The 20,664-nt window shown below is 41.8% G+C and overlaps 1 protein-coding gene and 1 pseudogene across 1 annotated transcript; one reads left to right on the top strand and one right to left on the bottom strand.

Moving 5' to 3' along the window:
• Positions 1 to 1,575: 1,575 nt before the first annotated feature.
• Positions 1,576 to 12,245, bottom strand: LOC112219508 (glycerol-3-phosphate acyltransferase 3). Its single transcript, XM_024380818.2, has 13 exons — positions 12,097 to 12,245; positions 11,609 to 11,807; positions 11,029 to 11,101; positions 4,687 to 4,981; positions 4,429 to 4,503; positions 4,156 to 4,245; positions 3,965 to 4,058; positions 3,735 to 3,850; positions 3,435 to 3,490; positions 3,095 to 3,180; positions 2,764 to 2,892; positions 2,477 to 2,556; positions 1,576 to 2,286 (listed from the first exon to the last, which is right to left on the bottom strand). The coding sequence occupies exons 2-13, from the start codon at positions 11,774 to 11,776 to the stop codon at positions 2,151 to 2,153; spliced, it is 1,398 nt and encodes a 465-aa protein (XP_024236586.1). The 5' UTR covers positions 11,777 to 11,807; positions 12,097 to 12,245; the 3' UTR covers positions 1,576 to 2,150.
• Positions 12,246 to 12,337: 92 nt separating this feature from the next.
• On the top strand, positions 12,338 to 19,770 carry LOC112219519 (annotated as a pseudogene).
• Positions 19,771 to 20,664: the final 894 nt, after the last annotated feature.

Raw genomic sequence — 20,664 nt, 5'->3', positions numbered from 1 at the left:
GTCTTTCCTGACATTCTTCTCAATGTCTCTATATTGATTTCTGTCTGTGTACATTGAACCTCAACATCACATACATTAGCCTAGGAGTTCCACTCGAAGCATAGAAGGGATGGCAGAACAATGTTTTGAAAGACATTAAGCCCTAACTAATGGCAGGTCTTAGACAGAGCCAGAGTCATCTACCCTCCTGACTGGTCAAGATGCTCAGTTCCAGGCAAACTGTGATTTAAAACGATGTCCTCCATGAACTACATTCTCTGGGGGAAATGATTCAATTTGGCAATTTATTCATATTTACTGAGTGTACCTGCATTACATTTGTATAGATCACTTTGGAGTAAAAGTGAAATGGAGAAAATCGAATCAACATATTGAGACATACCGGGCAGTTGTATGGAGTCTCCAGTCATACAGGCCCCGCAGGGGTCACTCCCATGCCTTTTATGATGTCCCTTTGAAATCTATCTGAATCACATTAAATTGGATATAAAGATGTGCAGACACATACATCACAGTAAATGGTGTGGTGGAGCATCGCTCGCCAAGAGTCCCACCTCAACAATCGGGTTATAAAATCGGCTTTAGATCCGATTAATAATTCACAATCCTGTTAGAAGAGAACAAACATTTCTGTTCAAGCAATTTAAGTTGCGGGATTGTTATTATAGCCGGGTGCTTGAGCCGGGCTGGGAGATGGTCTCGGTGTGGGTCTGCGACCGAGGAGAGGCTGTGAAATTTAAGCTGGCTCCAGCTCACCGTGTGCGGAAGAATAACTCAATGCTATTTCACAGTCTCTGCTTTCTTTATTAAAGCACCGTCACAGTAAACATGTCTTACCCACGCTTATCTCTGCAGCCATTTGATTTGGGATCAAGAGTACGTCCTTGTCCCAAAAGGATGACCTTGGTTAGATGATAGTTGTTCTATTGTTAGACGTATACAGGATCTTAGTCAAATAAGCCTGTTATATTACCACACAGTTAACAATCACTCCCATCTTCCTTTCACAAAGTAACAGAAACGGAATGTCGTATTTTTACACACCAAGACCTCAGCTTATTTAGTAATCATTGTCATTAATATGAACATTTTACAACAGTCTTATAAAAAAATGTATGAAATTAAATATTTGTTTCTGATGATTTGTGTTTTGTAAGAGTTTTTGGAGTGTAAATCTAAAAACAAAGCTGTATGGTACACCAAATACAGTTTTAATCAGCCGTGATCTAACATGATTCCCACACCCCATACTATTCAACTTAATAGTAGCAGCATTTATTTTTTAAAATTCAAACTTTGGATTGTAAATGAGCTGTTGATATTTAGTAAAGGTAGTGAGATCTTTTTGTGTGAGTGGATCCTTCCGATCATGGACAGAGTAAGAGTTGGTGACGTGATTGTTATTTGTTTGAAAAACCTGACTCCTAGTGTTTTATATACGACATTACAAGCTGAATTGTACAACTAGCTCCAGACAGACACAACCTCTAATTAGCCTCTATAGGCGTTTCCATTATACCTATACATCTAATCTTTTCAGATATACACAAATGCTTAAGGGTTAGGCCAGGGGAAGTGGTTTTCAGGGCTGGGCCAAAATGTAGATTTAATAACATTTAAGATATTAAGTAAAGCAACAATAAGCGCTGTCTTAAAATAAATAAATCAGACTTTGATCAAAGCACCTCCAAAACATGAATGTATATATTGTTTATATGGGGTTAGGGGTTGCATTGTACGGAGCATAATGTAACATAAGAGGCACAAACTGTACAGAGTAATATTAATACTAGTACAAACTCTTGAGTCAATGTAAACACATTCTTTGATTAAGGTGAGTTTAGTTAGATGGCAATCAGAAAACGTAGCATTACTGTAACATTAGAGATGATTTTATACCATAGTACTACTTGCAGTGAAGTTTGAAATGTTTATGGCTCTATAACATATGTAATTGCGCAGTCTTTAAAATAAGGCATTTCATGCATTAAAAGTTGATACGTGTTGTGTATCAGATTCAGATATCAATCTATACTCTATTCACCACACAACTATGATGAATACAAAACAAATGCCTTTGTTTTGGAATAAATCCAGTCCATATGCATTGTAGTGTATAAAATACTTTGTCCACAGTGTTAATTCCAGAGTCATTGTCTCCTGGTGCTCTCTGTGTGAGGCTCTTGGGAGTTTCTACCTTTCTTCCCCATAACCATACTGCTGTACATCTTCTGTTGCTGCTCTTTAAATTCCTCTTTCACCTTGGCTCTCTTCAAACTCCCATCCCTGTAGAGAGACACAGAGGAGACTGAAGGTCACCTAACACGGCTGACAATAACCTTTACAACCCATTATTGTGGAATAGTGTGGTTCACAGCACATTTTCTTCTGATTCCAGAACTCTATTACGATAGAATGGCATGTTTTAGAAGGATGTTTAGTGAGATTCAAGCACGTTTACGGAACGTTTCCTTACCATGCCATGTCCAATAGCCCTCCCTGATGTGCGATAGCAGACTTCACTCTGTTGGCAAACTGGGCAGCATCTTCCCCTTCCTGTCCAAAACGGCAATGAAGAGGGACATGATGAATAAACATATAGAGAGGTCTTTGAGGGGTCTTATGTATGTCTATGGCCATGGGGGTACGAGGTGTGTGCACTCTGTAAGGGTTTGTGAAGAAGACACTACATCCAAGTCCAATCTGTTGGTCATGGGAGGGAGTAGCTGGCAGTAATACAGCATACACAGTGTGACAACCTACCCGCCTGGTCATGGGGGGCAGGTACCACACGTTGACCACGATGGCCCAGCTGGTCATCATTCTCAGCAGGTAGTTCACCATGTTGTACTTGGCACTGTTCCAGAAGGCATCTCCAAAACGAGGGTCATACTAACAGGGAAGGACAGAAAGGAGGAGATTTGAACAATTATAAAATCAAAAGGCTGAGACAAAGTCAACACGTAACAAGGCCAATATGGTGTCAACTTGATGATGCATTCATATAATAAGTGTTCAGTGACATGCTGCTTGATGGAGGAGCAGAGGTTAGAGAACACAAGGGGATTTCAGACATTCAGATTGCAGCCAGTACCTTGATTGCGACTGGGTATATAGTCCCTCCAATCTCAAAGCTTCCCTTCTTGAACATCATGACCGATGTGTTGTTGATGCAGGTTCCTTGTAAGAGGGAACAGACATAGTCACGAGACCACCACAACCACAGTGTCCAGTGGTGTTAGGCTCTACTTCAATTCAACTCAGTCAATTCAGGAAGTAAACTGCAATCCCTTATCGAAAAGTAATAATGAGGAAAATTGGAATTTGAGTTTACCTCGTACATTGACTGAATTGAAATGGAATTGACCCCAATCACATCTTCTCTCCAGACTGCAGCAGAGGAAAGACCTGACAGTCCAAGTATAGAGACTTACCCTCAGGGAAGATCAAGATGGGTAGATTGGTTTTAGCTGCAACATGAGCCCTCAATCTGGGAGAGGATGGATGGGGGCAGATCAATAACCAGGACAACACTAATCATGATGAAAACAATATATAGCAGATAGGATGATTGAGTGGCTGTAATGGCAATGTACTGTATATCGTCATACAATCAATATATATGCACCATCAACATCGGCATGCGATTCATTTACTTTTCAGAAGAAACTGAGTAAATGTTTAGATGAAAAAGACATATCCTGCTGTCTTTTCCCATTTACTTGCTGTCTCACCTACTGGTAACAGCATTTCGGTCTCTCATCTCCGACCTCTCGAACCAGACGTGGGGGCAGGACCTCACCATTGACCTCTGGATGACCCCCATCAGCCCACCGTGACTTTGACCCACCTGGGAATAATACCAGACACAGAGAGCATGACAACTCTAGCCTGCTAAGAACCAAAAGTGATGGATGAGATATCAAATATCAGTGATATGTTGACCAATGTTTATGTTACCCACCATAGCGTAGCATCCATCATTGGCCAAAATGACAATGTCAATAGGCGAGGTGTGGTTTGCTACGCATATTCCTCCTTTTTGTGGTTTATTCTCTCTGTCAAAAATAAGCATTTATTTCAATGACATCGAAAAATGTTGATACCAACATTACTTCCTAAATGTATTTCTAAGTAGTTTGTCTGGATACTAACTTGTTGTGGTATTGAATGGTGGCAGAGAGACCTCTGGCACAGATCCTGTAGCACATCAGATGGACTAATTCACTGAGCCAGTTCTTCAATCTAGAACACAAGAGCAATGTACGGTAACAGCCAAAGGATATTCTATTTTCTCGAGCAATATACCCACTCTCGAGCTAGCCAGCTCGTTGAGAGATAGGAACATTCAATCTTCCTATCACCACAATTTATGAAAGTTCTACAACGTACTCTTAAAAACTCAGTAGCGTACCACATCGTAGTTACCTATTGTTAGGTAGAAATCCCACCAAGGTTGTCCCAATCACCAGCCAGGTCAACCCAATGATTGCCAGGGTTATCCTAAACGGAAGAAGGGATCACATGTTGAAAAGGAGTCTATAGAAATGTAAACATATACCATTCTACTATGGATCACATCATATTGAGTACATGATCGGTTGACAAACTGAATTGAGCTGAACTGAAATGGGTAGGACACTGGCAGGACTGGAGAAGAGGTCAAGAAGGGCAGGTCAGACCCACCTGAGAGGGAAAAGGACACAGTAACGTATGATCACGCCCAGTCCCCAGATGATGGTGAGTCGCAGGCTGATGTAGTGGAAGTTGTGGTTGGTGCGGGTCAGGAGGTTCCAAGAGACCAGCTCCTCAGAGGAGAAGCGCTGAGTCACCTGGTCGTCCACAATGCTCTCCAGGCCCTTTATGTAGAAGTAGAACGAGTCGCTCAGCGCAAACTCTCCCCTCGATATGGACTGGGTACGATACCGACGCAGCTCCCCCATCTCCTGTTCCATGGAGCCCCCCTCCCTCTGGATGAGTCCTGGCCAAAGAAGAGGAGACAACAGAGGTTATTAACTGAGGCGTTTACAGTACGTTATACCTGTGGGTTTAGTCCATACCTAGCGATTTAGGACATAAAATAGAGAGGTGTAAGGAAGGGCAAGGATAGTATAAGTGTACCTACTGATTGTATTACCTAACTATCTATGATATCCCAGAGAGAGGGTAAAGCTAATGAGGAATGGAGGACTGTTGTGGCATAGCTGATCAGTACGAGGCCTGTCAGTACCAGGTACCACTGAGAGCACAGAGTAGAGAGCTCCCATTCCTTTTCTTCAGACACAGCAGCACTGTATTTTGCCCAGCTTCAGTAAAACACTTCCCTTGTGCCATGATTATACAGTAATACAAGCTTAATTATTATGTTCACAGACATTGAGTTATAGACGACAGGAGCAAACATGGTGGATTTTGTAATCTTTGCTAAACGATTTGCTAAATCTTATTGCACAACATCACGGTGGTGACTTGTCCTTCCTGTGTTTCATAAAAAAAACACAAATAAAAGACCTCTGTACTTTTTGAAGTTTCCTGTCACATCTGATTTACAATACCAATGTTTGTGACCAACAGATGACTGAGTGTTAATTCAACAACATTGGAATTCGAGATAAATAATTTATAGACACCACAAAAAGTCCCCAGTATAAAGCCTGACACAAAACCGATCTATTGGAATCTTCAATGCGGTTATAAAATAGCATGTGATATACATGTCCATTAAGTATAAGTATTTATCATAAAGTTTGCAGAGGATGGTGAAGTGACATCTTTCAAATGCTTATTTCCAGAAAAAGCAGATGACGGTGGCACACAGTATTTCACAGCATATGGGTCGAAGGTTAGGCTACACAGAGAGAGTGAGTTTTCTGCCTGAAGTTACGCAATCCGCAATTGCATCATCAGAGTGGGACAGGGCTGCTCCAATCTACACCCACACCAATCACAAGCCCCTACACTGACACACATATGCAGGGTATACTCCTTCCAGACCGAGCTGAATTCAATCCCTCATACTACAGAACACTTTGTTATGAGAGCAGAATTAGGGTTGCAATGCTACCGGTAATTTACGAAAGCTGCCGGAATCTTGGGTAATTGACTGAAAATTTGTCAATCTATCGCAACTTTGGTCATTTATACTTGAATAATTAAAAAAATGTATTCATAGTATAAATGTTTTATATTCATGTCCATATACAGTACCAGTTTAGACACACCCACTCATTCAAGGGTTTTGCTTAATTTGTTTTACTATTTTCTACATGTAGAATAATAGTGAAGACATCAAAACTATGAAATAACACACATGGAATCATGCAGTAAGCAAAAAAGCGTTAAACAAATCAAAACATATTTTATATTTTAGATTCTTCAAAGTAGCCACCCTTTGCCTTGATGACAGCTTTGCGCACTCTTGGCATTCTCTCAACGAGCTGCATGAGGTAGTCACCTAGAATGCATTTAAATTAAAACCTGTGCCTTTAAGTTACTTTGTGGAATTTCTTTCCTTAACGCGTTTGAGCCAATCAGTTGACAGCTTTGCACACTCTTGGCATTCTCTCAACCAGCTTCACCTGGAATGCTTTTCCATAAGACTTGAAGGAGTTCCCACATATGCTGAGCACTTGTTGGCTGCTTTTCCTTCACTCTGCAGTCCAACTAATCCAAAACCATCTCAATTGGGTTGAGGTTGGGTGATTGTGGAGGCCAGGTCATCCGACGCAGCACTCCATCCCTCTTCTTCTTGGTCAAAAAGCGGACTCCAATCAAGTTGTAGAAACATCAAGGATGATCAATGGAAACAGGATGCACCTGAGCTCAATTTCAAATCTCATAGAAAAGGGTCTGAACACTTATGTAAAAAAAACTGTTTTTTTTGCTTTGAAATTATGGGGTATTGTTTGTAGATTGATGAGGGTGAAAAAGTAATTCAATCCATTTTAGAATAAGGCTGTAACTTAACAAAATTTGGAAAAAGTCATGGGGTCAGAATACTCTCTGAATGCACTGTAAACCCATCATCAGAGATGTTAAAGGCCAATCATGGTCAATCCGTCGTCTGCATTGGCCGTGTAGCATTTACTGTGAGGGGATTCATACCTCTTGCACTTCGCGGGGCAGCGCAGAGCTGTTGAGTAGAGCTGATGAGATGGAAGTTGTCAAGGAAGCGAGTTTGAGTTTATACAGGACCATCCCGCCTTCACAATTGTGTAACACTCTCCATATGGAGCCTCCAACCACATTTTTGGATCAAGCATAAATTGGCTGCAGGTGTGGTTCAACTTTGAGCACCATTCGGCATATCTCTTGAAGGTTTTGGCATTCAGCTCCAACAAGACACTTTCTGAGCACTTATACAATGGGCAAGTATGTATGGAAGGTTTTGTTCAAATCAGGGGTGCTGTCAAGAAGTGATTGCTCTGCTACAAACCATCAGAATTCAACTCAACTTACTGGATGTACAGTTGAAGTCGGAAGTTTACATACACCTTAGCCAACTACATTTAAACTCAGTTTTTCACTATTTCTGACATTTAATCCTAGTAGAAATTCCCTGTCTTAGGTCAGTTAGGATCACCACTTTATTTTAAGAATGTGAAATGTCAGAATAATAGTAGAGAGAATGATTTATTTCAGCTTTTATTTCTTTCATCACATTCCCAGTGGGTCAGAAGTTTACATACACTCAATTAGTATTTGGTAGCATTGCCTTTAAATTGTTTTGACTTCGGTCAAACGTTTAGGGTAGCCTTCCACAAGCTTCCCACAATAAGTTGGGTGAATTTTGGCAAATTCCTCCTGACAGAGCTGGTGTAACGGAGTCAGGTTTGTAGGCCTCCTTACTCGCATACACTTTTTCAGTTCTGCCCACAACTTTTCTATAGGATTGAGGTCAGGGCTTTGTGATGGCCACTCCAATACCTTGACTTTGTTGTCCTTAAGCCATTTTGCCACAACTTTGGAAGTATGCCTGGGGTCATTGTCCATTTGGAAGACCCATTTGTGACCAAACTTTAACTTCCTGACTGATGTCTTGAGATGTTGCTTCAATATATCCACATAATTTTCCTACCTCATGATGCCATCTATTTTGTGAAGTGTACTAGTCCCTCCTGCAGAAAAGTACCCCCACAACATGATGCTGCCACCCCCATGCTTCACAGTTGGGATGGTATTCTTCGGCTTGCAAGCCTCCCAATTTTCCTCCTCACATAACAATGGTCATTATGGCCAAACAGTTCTATTTTTATTTCATCAGACCAGAGGACATTTCTCCAGCAAGTATGATCTTTGTCCCCATGTGCAGTTGCAAACCGTAGTCTGGCTTTTTTATGGCGGTTTTGGAGCAGTGGCTTCTTCCTTGCTGAGCGGCCTTTCAGGTTATGTCGATATAGGACTTGTTTTACTGTGGATATAGATACTTTTGTACCTGTTTCGCGCCAAAGTACGTTCATCTCTAGGAGACAGAACGTGTCTCCTTCCTGAGCGGTGTATGACGGCTGTGTGGTCCCATGGTGTTTATACTTGCGTACTATTGTTTGTACAGATGAACGTGGTACCTTCAGGCGTTTGAAAATTGCTCCCAAGGATGAATCAGACTTGTGGAGGTCTACAATGATTTTTTCTGAGGTCTTGGCTGATTTCTTTTGATTTTCCCATGATGTCAAGCAAAGAGGTACTGAGTTTGAAGGTAGGCCTTGAAATACATCCACAGGTACACATCCAAATGACTCAAATTATGTCAATTAGCCTATTAGAAGCTTCTAAAGCCATGACATAATTTTCTGGAATTTTCCAAGCTGTTTAAAGGCACAGTCAATTTAGAGTATGTAAACTTCCGAGCCACTGGAATTGTGATACAGTTAATTCTAAGTGAAATAATCTGTCTGTAAATAATTGTTGGAAAAATTACTTGTGTCATGTACAAAGTAGATGTCCTAACTGACTTGCCAAAACTGTAGTTTGTTAACAAGACATTTGTGGAGTGTTTGAAAAAAATAGTTTTAGTGACTCCAACCTAAGTGTTGGAGTCACACCCTGGGAGTGCTTAGGCAAGAGGCCTGCGGGCATACATATACATACATATACCCGTAGTATATACATATACCCATAGTATATACTGTCTATGCACACTAGGTAAGACCTAGGTGGACCACCCCTGTATTTTGGTTAGTGCACCAGGTGGTGCTAGTTAGGTAAGTAGTGGGTAGGCAGGTAACGTAGGAGAGGGGGCTTTGATATTTACTTTCTTTGCTTTGGTTCCATCCAGCCCCTTTTCCCCAAAATGACCGTGTGAAGGAATAAATTCCCTGTAAACGGTAATTCTCTGCCTTTTGTCATCCTTACTCGCACCTACAGTCCCATACCTCTTTCACGCCACGGGGAGTTGAGTTGTAGCAGGGTGTTGCGTTCCCTCTTCCTAACCTTCCGACTTCAACTGTATAATAGCATTATACCTGTGTAATTAATCATTACTACAGGGTTATTCACATTTCAGTTAGGGGCAAATACAGACCAAAAGGTATTGATTCAAATGGTGACATTCAGCATAGCGAAGAAAACATAGAAAATAATTCATTCGCGCAAAAGTTAACGAAGAACATAAAGATGACAGTTTTATAGCCATCCACAATAAGTTACACAGACAGGGTCTCACCGCTTTGGCGCTGTGCATCCTTTCCAACTACTTCAGAGCTCTGCTCTCACAGGGGGAAAAGCTGCTGCTCCGAATTAGCTCCATTCATAAAAATCACAATTTAACCAACCCTGTCTACTTTTTGTGACGACCTGGACCTACCTTTTGGTTTTCAAGTATTGAAACCAAAACCAAAAGTATTTGAATAAACATGAAAAGGTGAATGTAAGAAGCGCTCATCATTTCAAATAGGTTATATGTTTTGCTAAACAGCATATAAACACTAAATAGGTCAGGAGCCAGACAGGGAGCCTAAGAAGCAACGAAAATCAATTATTTGGGCTATATTATTTCAATTATTTAAGGCTATAGCCTACAAAGAAATACATTGTGAGGCATTTGCGAGTGCGGCCCTAGGCTGGTAGGGACATAAACGCTCAGCATTTAAACAACATTTCATTGTATTGAATCATTATATCATCTGTCTATAAATTGTGCATATAGGCTGTAACTTACTTAGAATTATATAGAAATTAAATGAAAAATGCTTTATAAGGCTCAGTGAGTGCCTTTGAATTTAAGTTTGGCCAGAGTCTGTGGCTTCAGGCTCATGAAATGGTGCCTGGAGAGCAGGCCAACAGCAGAGAATACCCTCTCCTCGCTTGCAGAGCCACTGGGGATGCTAAACACCCTTCGGTTTTTCTTCCCCTATAGGTAGGCCTAAAGGTTTTTTTGGCAAAATATCACAATCAAAATGGAAAGCTCCTTGAAGGTGGGAATATGCCAGGCCTATTGGGCCAAAATCAAATATGGTCTATAGTATAGATAATTAAACAAAAATGAACTAAACTTTGAAGATATCAGATTTTTTTGTTTATAATTTTTTTTGCTACAATGACACACTTAGTTAGCTACCCACCTTGTTCCTTTCTTTTAGCATGTGCACATAGTAAGTACCCCATCATGCTATCGGGATATGTGTCTTTTCAGATTCCACAATGATTCTTTAGTTGCGGACACTACATCACCGCACTCCCACTCTTGATCTTGGTCCTCATCTTTGTAAGTCACCTTGATTTTGCACCTGTGTGTTTTATCAGTTTCTTTAGCGAACTCCATGACAGTAGGTAAAGCAAGGGGCTATGGGAACACACAAGTAGACTACAAATGCATGCTGGGCAGAGCACGCCCCGAGCTCGTGAAGTGAGCGCTACTGGAGTGAAATTGGAGCGGCCGAGAAGGCCGACGCTCCAGCCTTTGGGAATCTCGCTCCGCGCTCCAGTCAAATTGGGCATGTTCTGCTCCAGCTCCACTCACATACTCTTTTCCAGACCAGTCCAAACCTCAGCATGAACTCATTGATGGGTAATGAGTGTAAAGTCACTCACCAAAGGGTAGAGGAGCAGGCACTGGCAGAGTGGATCGTTCCCTGTGTCCTCTCTCGATCCGCAGGGTGGCCCACTGCCCAGAGAACAGAGTTATTTTCAGTTGACCTCTCACACAATGCTTTCTACATATTGCCTTTTAATTGCCTAACTGCCCTTGCGTGTCCCACTTTGCACATTAACTATGTCTGTCTGCTCTAAAGGGCCAGGGAGCAACATGAATACAATCCTACACAATAATAGAGAATATAGCCTACAGTAGCCTGAATTTGATCAGATTAATAGATTGACAAAAATTATTTTGGTTTTCATAAATCATGTTTTCCAACAAATAATATTCCTTTACCTGAACAAAATCACATATTTCGCCATTACATGCTATTCACGGTTATGTTTGATGAAAATGTTTTAGAATAAAATAATACATTGTGAGCTGTTGTGGAATTCCAGAATTTGAGCTCTTTCAGAATTTCCAGCACAGTTTACATTTTAGTCATTAAGCAGACGCTCTTATCCAGAACCATTTCCATTGGTGGGCGCATACATTTTTTCATACTTTTTCGTCGAGTTTTCGTACAGTTACCTCCAGTATTTTGACCAGGATCTGAATGTAGACAGAAGTGACCCCCAGGGAGAGGCCAAACATGGCAGGTATCATGATGAACCCTATCATCACGGAGAACCACACCTGCAGCAACACAACCGCTATACTCCACAGGTCCTCCATCCCTCCCTCACACAGATCTGTCATCCACTGGTATGGCACATTGGGGTCAAGTTACCTGCAGAACAGACACAACAAATAGCTACTCACTTCAAATAAGCATTGCATTCTGGTTGTAGACAGGAGAATACATTGACTGCATACGTTTTGTCGGCCCATTTTCAGAAAAGTATAACTGGGCCCTATGTAAACATGGTTTTGAAACAGGATATCAACACCGCCTAGTTACAGCCAAGCCGAGAAAGAACCACTTGAAATAGTTTACTACGCTACTGAGCCTACTACCACATTCGAGTTGGACTGCAGAACATGAAACGTTTCAAAATGTATCAAGAGTAATAGCAAACCTTGGAAGACCTCTACGTTGTCTTAGAGAGTTTTCCATACTGTACCTCCCTGAAACGGTAGCTAGTATAGTCAGACACAGGACTGTACGCAAAGTTCTGCTGTACAAATAAAACCCCTCCCCCACTGGCGAGTTTCTTGAAAGAAGTTGACCTTTCGTGCACATTCAGCTGCGCAGCAAGAGTGCAGGCCATTGCAGAGGATATGCGCTGTTTTTACGCAGCCTTCCTTGACAACGGGAGGCATGGCGGACTCAAACTCCTCTGTTCGCATCTCCGGATTTGTTCTTGGTTCATTAATGTTTCACCACTTTAACAGTGATTCTGATGTAGTAAGTAGTTAGCTAGATAAATATTATAATTCATGATTGAAAAAATATACAACATTAGCTGTGCACCTATTAATCAGGTTCGTCTACAGAAAATATGGGCAACTGACATATCGTTAGCTAACTTTTTCTAGCGCCACAACAGATAGCTCTGACCACATAGCCCACTTATTCAGATGCTGGTTATCGCCAGGTTATTTATTATATTTAACTCACCTCAGACATGTATGTGACTCATTACATTTTACAGGAAGGTCTCATTCCTGGTGAGAGCAAAGCTGAAGCGAGAAGCAAACATCACTGATTCTCAAATCGACAACATACAGTTTGAGCATGCAATAAGTGGGTCATCAGCTGTGCACTTGAATCATCACAATGTCATCTTGGCTACAGTATGAACTGACTGTTATCTCACCGTAGTTTCTGTTCCAGACTTTCAGAAACATCCTGTCGCAAGCTCAATAGGTAAACTGCAAAGATGAAAGGTTTCTTAAAATTGTGATTCAGCTGTGTGTGTATTGCAACAGTATTTTGATAATTTCTGCTAGCAGCATTTCACTTCCAATAATAGTGTTTTTCTCCCCGCACCAAGCGTCTATAATAGTATAGGGGAGGTGAACCAGGATGAAGTAAGGCACCTTTTTTCAAATTATAAGGAGGTAAGTGGAATAAGAGACCTTGGTAATATTGCTGTTTTATTTTATTTATTTATTTACCTTTATTTAACCAGGTAGGCAAGTTGAGAACAAGTTCTCATTTACAATTGCGACCTGGCCAAGATAAAGCAAAGCAGTTCGACAGATACAACGACACAGAGTTACACATGGAGTAAAACAAACATACAGTCAATAATACAGTATAAACAAGTCTATATACAATGTGAGCAAATGAGGTGAGAAGGGAGGTAAAGGCAAAAAAGGCCATGGTGGCAAAGTAAATACAATATAGCAAGTAAAACACTGGAATGGTAGTTTTGCAATGGAAGAATGTGCAAAGTAGAAATAAAAATAATGGGGTGCAAAGGAGCAAAATAAATAAATAAATAAAAATTAAATACAGTTGGGAAAGAGGTAGTTGTTTGGGCTAAATTATAGGTGGGCTATGTACAGGTGCAGTAATTTGTGAGCTGCTCTGACAGTTGGTGCTTAAAGCTAGTGGGGGAGATAAGTGTTTCCAGTTTCAGAGATTTTTGTAGTTCGTTCCAGTCATTGGCAGCAGAGAACTGGAAGGAGAGGCGGCCAAAGAAAGAATTGGTTTTGGGGGTGACTAGAGAGATATACCTGCTGGAGCGTGTGCTACAGGTGGGAGATGCTATGGTGACCAGCGAGCTGAGATAAGGGGGACTTTACCTAGCAGGGTCTTGTAGATGACATGGAGCCAGTGGGTTTGGCGACGAGTATGAAGCGAGGGCCAGCCAACGAGAGCGTACAGGTCGCAATGGTGGGTAGTATATGGGGCTTTGGTGACAAAACGGATTGCACTGTGATAGACTGCATCCAATTTGTTGAGTAGGGTATTGGAGGCTATTTTGTAAATGACATCGCCAAAGTCGAGGATTGGTAGGATGGTCAGTTTTACAAGGGTATGTTTGGCAGCATGAGTGAAGGATGCTTTGTTGCGAAATAGGAAGCCAATTCTAGATTTAACTTTGGATTGGAGATGTTTGATATGGGTCTGGAAGGAGAGTTTACAGTCCAACCAGACACCTAAGTATTTGTAGTTGTCCACGTATTCTAAGTCAGAGCCGTCCAGAGTAGTGATGTTGGACAGGCGGGTAGGTGCAGGTAGCGATCGGTTGAAGAGCATGCATTTAGTTTTACTTGTATTTAAGAGCAATTGGAGGCCACGGAAGGAGAGTTGTATGGCATTGAAGCTTGCCTGGAGGGTTGTTAACACAGTGTCCAAAGAAGGGCCGGAAGTATACAGAATGGTGTCGTCTGCGTAGAGGTGGATCAGAGACTCACCAGCAGCAAGAGCGACCTCATTGATGTATACAGAGAAGAGAGCCGGTCCAAGAATTGAACCCTGTGGCACCCCCATAGAGACTGCCAGAGGTCCGGACAGCAGACCCTCCGATTTGACACACTGAACTCTATCAGAGAAGTAGTTGGTGAACCAGGCGAGGCAATCATTTGAGAAACCAAGGCTGCCAAGTCTGCCGATGAGGATGTGGTGATTGACAGAGTCGAAAGCCTTGGCCAGATCAATGAATACAGCTGCACAGTAATGTTTCTTATCGATGGCGGTTAAGATATCGTTTAGGACCTTGAGCGTGGCTGAGGTGCACCCATGACCAGCTCTGAAACCAGATTGCATAGCAGAGAAGGTATGGTGAGATTCGAAATGGTCGGTAATCTGTTTGTTGACTTGGCTTTCGAAGACCTTAGAAAGGCACGGTAGGATAGATATAGGTCTGTAGCAGTTTTGGTCAAGAGTGTCCCCCCCTTTGAAGAGGGGGATGACCGCAGCTGCTTTCCAATCTTTGGGAATCTCAGACGATACGAAAGAGAGGTTGAACAGGCTAGTAATAGGGGTGGCAACAATTTCGGCAGATAATTTTAGAAAGAAAGGGTCCAGATTGTCTAGCCCGGCTGATTTGTAGGGGTCCAGATTTTGCAGCTCTTTCAGAACATCAGCTGAATGGATTTGGGAGAAGGAGAAATGGGGAAGGCTTGGGCGAGTTGCTGTTGGGGGTGCAGTGCTGTTGACCGGGGTAGGAGTAGCCAGGTGGAAAGCATGGCCAGCCGTAGAAAAATGCTTATTGAAATTCTCAATTATGGTGGATTTATCAGTGGTGACAGTGTTTCCTATCTTCAGTGCAGTGGGCAGCTGGGAGGAGGTGTTCTTATTCTCCATGGACTTTACAGTGTCCCAGAACTTTTTGAGTTAGTGTTGCAGGAAGCAAATTTCTGCTTGAAAAAGCTAGCCTTGGCTTTTCTAACTGCCTGTGTATAATGGTTTCTAGCTTCCCTGAACAGCTGCATATCACGGGGGCTGTTCGATGCTAATGCAGAACGCCATAGGATGTTTTTGTGTTGGTTAAGGGCAGTCAGGTCTGGGGAGAACCAAGGGCTATATCTGTTCCTGGTTCTAAATTTCTTGAATGGGGCATGTTTATTTAAGATGGTTAGGAAGGCATTTAAAAAAAATATCCAGGCATCCTCTATTGAAGGGATGAGATCAATATCCTTCCAGGATACCCCAGCCAGGGCGATTAGAAAGGCCTGCTCGCAGAAGTGTTTCAGGGAGCGTTTTACAGTGATGAGTGGAGGTCGTTTGACCGCTGACCCATTACAGATGCAGGCAATGAGGCAGTGATCGCTGAGATCTTGGTTGAAGACAGCAGAGGTGTATTTAGAGGGGAAGTTGGTTAGGATGATATCTATGAGGGTGCCTGTGTTTAAGGCTTTGGGGAGGTACCTGGTAGGTTCATTGATAATTTGTGTGAGATTGAGGGCATCAAGTTTAGATTGTAGGATGGCTGGGGTGTTAAACATGTTCCAGTTTAGGTCGCCTAGCAGCACGAACTCTGAAGATAGATGGGGGGCAATCAGTTCACATATGGTGTCCAGAGCACAGCTGGGGGCAGAGGGTGGTCTATAGCAGGCGGCAACGGTGAGAGACTTGTTTTTAGAGAGGTGGATTTTTAAAAGTAGAAGTTCAAATTGTTTGGGTACAGACCTGGATAGTAGGACAGAACTCTGCAGGCTATCTTTGCAGTAGATTGCAACACCGCCCCCTCTGGCAGTTCTATCTTGTCTGAAAATGTTGTAGTTTGGAATTAAAATTTCTGAATTTTTGGTGGTCTTCCTAAGCCAGGATTCAGACACAGCTAGAACATCCGGGTTGGCAGAGTGTGCTAAAGCAGTGAATAGAACAAACTTAGGAAGGAGGCTTCTAATGTTAACATGCATGAAACCAAGGCTATTACGGTTACAGAAGTCGTCAAAAGAGAGCGCCTGGGGAATAGGAGTGGAGCTAGGCACTGCAGGGCCTGGATTCACCTCTACATCGCCAGAGGAACATAGGAGGAGTAGAATAAGGGTACGGCTAAAAGCTATGAGAATTGGTCGTCTAGAACGTCTGGAACATAGAGTAAAAGGAGGTGTCACAAATAAGGATATTTCAACTGAGTCCTGGGAGAAAAAGAACATTTGCCATTATGCAAGATGTTTGCATTTCTTTCCTATCTTGTTTGATAGCCAACAAAGCACACTTTTATTCAGCCTCTTCCTATTTAATAATAATGTATTCAACTTCTATAGCGCTTTCAATAATAGAAATCTCAAAGTGCTTCATAAGGGGGAAAACAAACAAACAAGCAATGTAATGATGACAGGTCAAGTCAACCAATTGCTGCCAAGTCTTTGAAAGCTGCATCCTCTGCAGATGTAGGGGGTCAGTTCATTCATGGCTTGAGCGCACTGAGGTACTACTGCATGCCTGAGCGTAGGGAATTGGTCAGATGATGGTAGATGATGCTGGTGGTGGAGTCTGCTGATGATCTTGTAGAGGGCAAGTCGGAACCAACCAACCTGCGCCATATAGACACTGGACTTCTCTTCTTCCACTCTGTGTAGTGTAGCATCCACTTGGGTGATGCCTCAGCAGCTCTGGGCGGCAGAATGCTCACTACACAAAGTTCAGAATAGTAGCCAGTCGTACTGACTATGAGCCTCTGCCTCAGCACTGTATTCCTCCATCTCCCATTCCTGTTACACTTCAAGCAACTCCTCACATGATCTCAAAAGATCAGGAACTGGCAGCCAGGTGAAATAAAAAAAGGTGGTACAGTGCATTCGGAAAGTATTCAGACCCCTAGACTTTTTCACATTTTGTTAGGCTACAGCCTTGTTCTAAAATTGATAGAACTGTTTTTTCCCCCTCAATCTAAACACAATACCGCATAATGACAACGCAAAAACAAGTTGACATTTTTGCAAATTTGTATTTCTGTTTTTAAAAAATTTCTAATACATTTGCGAACATTTCTAAGCCTGTTTTCACTTTGTCATTATAGGATATTGTGTGTAGATTGCTGAGGTTATTATTTTTTTTAAATCAATAATTTAAAAAAATAATAATTTTAGAATAAGGCTGTAACATAACAAAATGTGGAAAAGTCCAGGGGTCTGAATACTTTCCGAAGGCACTGTACGTGTCCAAATAAATGTTTCTAAAAAACATTAGCCAGCGAACTAGTCAAGCAAAAAAAAAAGTTTACCTGTTGTCACGCCCTGGTCTTAGTATTTTGTGTTTTCTATATTTATTTGGTCAGGCCAGGGTGTGACATGGGTTTATTTTGTGTTGTGTTTATGTATGTTTTTTTTTCGTAGGTTTTGGGATTGTGGCTTAGTGGGGTGTTCTAGCAAAGTCTATGGTTGCCTGAGGCGGTTCTCAATCAGAGGCAGGTGATTCTCGTTGTCTCTGATTGGGAACCATATTTAGGCAGCCATATTCTTTGAGTGTTTCGTGGGTGATTGTTCCTGTCTTTGTGTTAGTTGTCACCAAATAGGCTGTATAGGTTTTCACGTTCCGTTTGTTGTTTTTGTATAGTTCGTGTTTTTTTCTTCATTAAATATGTATCGAACTAACCACGCTGCATTTTGGTCCGACTCTCTTTCAACGGAAGAAAACCGTAACACCTGTCAGACAATGTGCAAATCCGTGGCTCAAAACCACCAGATATACAATAAAAAGTAATTGTCATAAAAAAAAACATGTTGATTCTGAAAGCAAATTAAATATGTACAAATGAACAGGAGCTCTCTGTCTATACTGCTACCAGGGCAACTATCAACTTCAACTTTATTTGACTTTCCTATCCAGGAGAATGTGATTGGTTGGTATAAACAGCAGAGATACACAGATCAACAAATTACCTTCAGAGAGCAAGTAATCCATGAGAACCTGAAAAGAGCAGTCTCCAATCAGGAGCTAATGTTTCTGCTACTGACACCCAGTGAGGTCACATCATCAGGCTCCACTCACAAACTGGGAGTATGCAGTCTACAGATCACATTGCAGGTCAGTACATTCACATTGTGATATCCTTCACACTGTTTTTAATGAAACTGTTAGTGTTTTGTCATGGGATCTTTAGTGAGTGATTGTATGTTTTTAAGGTCTGAACTCTGTGTTGCACTGTCTAAGTAGTCAATACCGCAGCGTTCCTGTCCGGGTCAGCAACCTGGGTTTGTTGGAACAGCAGGACTACTGGAGACTGTCTGCATCTTGTTCATCAGTCAACTACAACCATGCTGTTTGGAAACACAGGTACTAGCTTTGCTGACCCCTGGGCCTTGGCATTGGGTACTATTGACTTTGAAAAATGTAATCTGAGTGTGTTTGTCTGGTACCTGTATGACTAGTCTTACACTTCTCTATTTTGCTCTGTGTAGATATAGATTCTTCTCCTTGGATGGATCCCTGCAAGAGGTGGATGAGATTAATGAAATGAACAACTCCTTGCAAGGCAAACTGAAGGTACGTTGAACGGATAATGTAATGGATAATGAAAACAGAAATGTAAAAACGTACAAATGACTATGTACAACCATTGGTAAACATGATGGCGTCACCTGGGATTTCGGTTTATTTCTCTTCAGGTGGCATGTAAGAAAGTGGAGGAGTGAGCGATTGGTCGAGGAGCTGCTTGCAGATGTTTCATCTCTAAGGACTGTCAGTGAGAGGAAACAAGAGCAGAAAAAAAAAGTATGACCAACTTCTGCTGTTCTATTTATCAATTCTTGATTTGTTATTTTATCTTACTTTTGAGTGTGTTAAGCATGTTTTACTTTGTGTTCCCCAACTCAGCAGATGGACTCCACTCCAGCCCAGTCTCAGGAGAATGTACTGCTCTGTGAGACCATTAAGACACTGTTCCCTGGGGCAGCTCTACTCCAAACACAGGCTCTAACGTTCCAGGGGTTCCCCGTGCCTGAGTTCTGCTGCAACACTGACCATGGCATAGACATCACCACAACACTGCCTTTGATCCTGACTCATACAGTCCAAAGCCAGGAAGGGGAGGCTTGGTAGAGGCGGAGGGACGTCCTGGATAAAACATCCCCTTTGGGAATCATCTGACACGCCCAAGAGGAGGAAAAACATGCTGGAGGAGACGGAGGGGTCTTCATTGTCAGTCAGTGGGTCAGAGACTGAGGATGATTTGATACCAGACAATCAAAACAGAAATAATTTAGACATGTCTAACAGAGGACAAAAATGTACTACTCAAATTACTTTGCATAAAAGTGTATGGAGTATAGGAAAATCTGTGACATTCCCCTCAATTACTGAAAACGTATATTTAGGGATGCCTTCGATTTGCTTATTTTGGGGGTAACATTTTAAATGTAAGAAATGTCCTTGAAATAAAGTGATATATACAGTACCAGTGAAAAGTTGACACCTACTCATTCCAGGGTTTTATTTGTACGATTTTCTACATTGTAGAATAATAGTGAAGCCATCAAAACTATGAAATAACACACATGGAATCATGTAACCAGTGTTAAATTAATATATATTTTGAGATTCTTCAAAGTAGCCACCCTTTGCCTTGAGCTATGCACACTCTACATTCTCTCAACCAGCTGCATGAGGTAGTCACCTGGAATGCATTTAAATTAACAGGTGTGCCTTTAAGTTAATTTGTGGAATTTCTTTCCTTAATGCCTTTGAGCAAATCAGTTGTGTTGAGATGGTAGGGGTGGTATACAAAAGAGCCATAATATGGACTAGGTCTTTTACCAAATAGAACAGCTCAAATAGCAAAGAGAACAGTTCATTACCTTAAGACATGGTCAGTCAATGCAGAAAATTAAGAACTTTGAACGTTTCTTCAAGTGCAGTCACAAAAACCAAGCGCTATGATGAAACTGGCTCTCGAGGACTGCCACAGGAAAGGAAGACCCAGAGTTACCTCTGCTGCAGAGAATAAGTTCATTTGAGTTAACTGCACTGCAGATTGCAGCCCAAATAAATGCTTCAGAGTTCAAGTAAGACACACCAACAACTGTTCAGAGGAGACTGCATGAATCAGGCCTTCATGGTTGATTGCTGCAAAGAACACACTACTAAAAGGACACCAATAAGGAGACTTGATTAGGCCAAGAAACACGAGCAATGGACATTAGACCAGTGGAAATCTGTCCTTTGGTCTGAAGAGTCCAAATTTGAGATTGTTGGTTCCAACCGCCGTGACGTTGTGAGACGCAAAGTAGGTGAACGGATTATC

This window comes from Oncorhynchus tshawytscha, linkage group LG20 (genome assembly GCF_018296145.1).
Source record: "Oncorhynchus tshawytscha isolate Ot180627B linkage group LG20, Otsh_v2.0, whole genome shotgun sequence".
NCBI classification, from domain to species: Eukaryota; Metazoa; Chordata; class Actinopteri; order Salmoniformes; family Salmonidae; genus Oncorhynchus; species Oncorhynchus tshawytscha.
Note: the sequence above shows the minus strand (reverse complement) of the source record. Positions and strands in the feature narration are given on the sequence as shown.

Bases quoted from the DNA above. Each gene is read 5' to 3' on its own strand.
- LOC112219508 (XM_024380818.2), bottom strand. From the start codon at position 11,776: ATGACAGATCTGTGTGAGGGAGGGATGGAGGACCTGTGGAGTATAGCG. The intron at 3,851-3,964 runs GTGGGTAACATA...TATTATTCCCAG, and splicing joins ATGATGGATGCTACGCTATG to GTGGGTCAAAGTCACGGTGG. The intron at 2,893-3,094 runs GTACTGGCTGCA...CTTCCCTGTTAG, and splicing joins TATACCCAGTCGCAATCAAG to TATGACCCTCGTTTTGGAGA.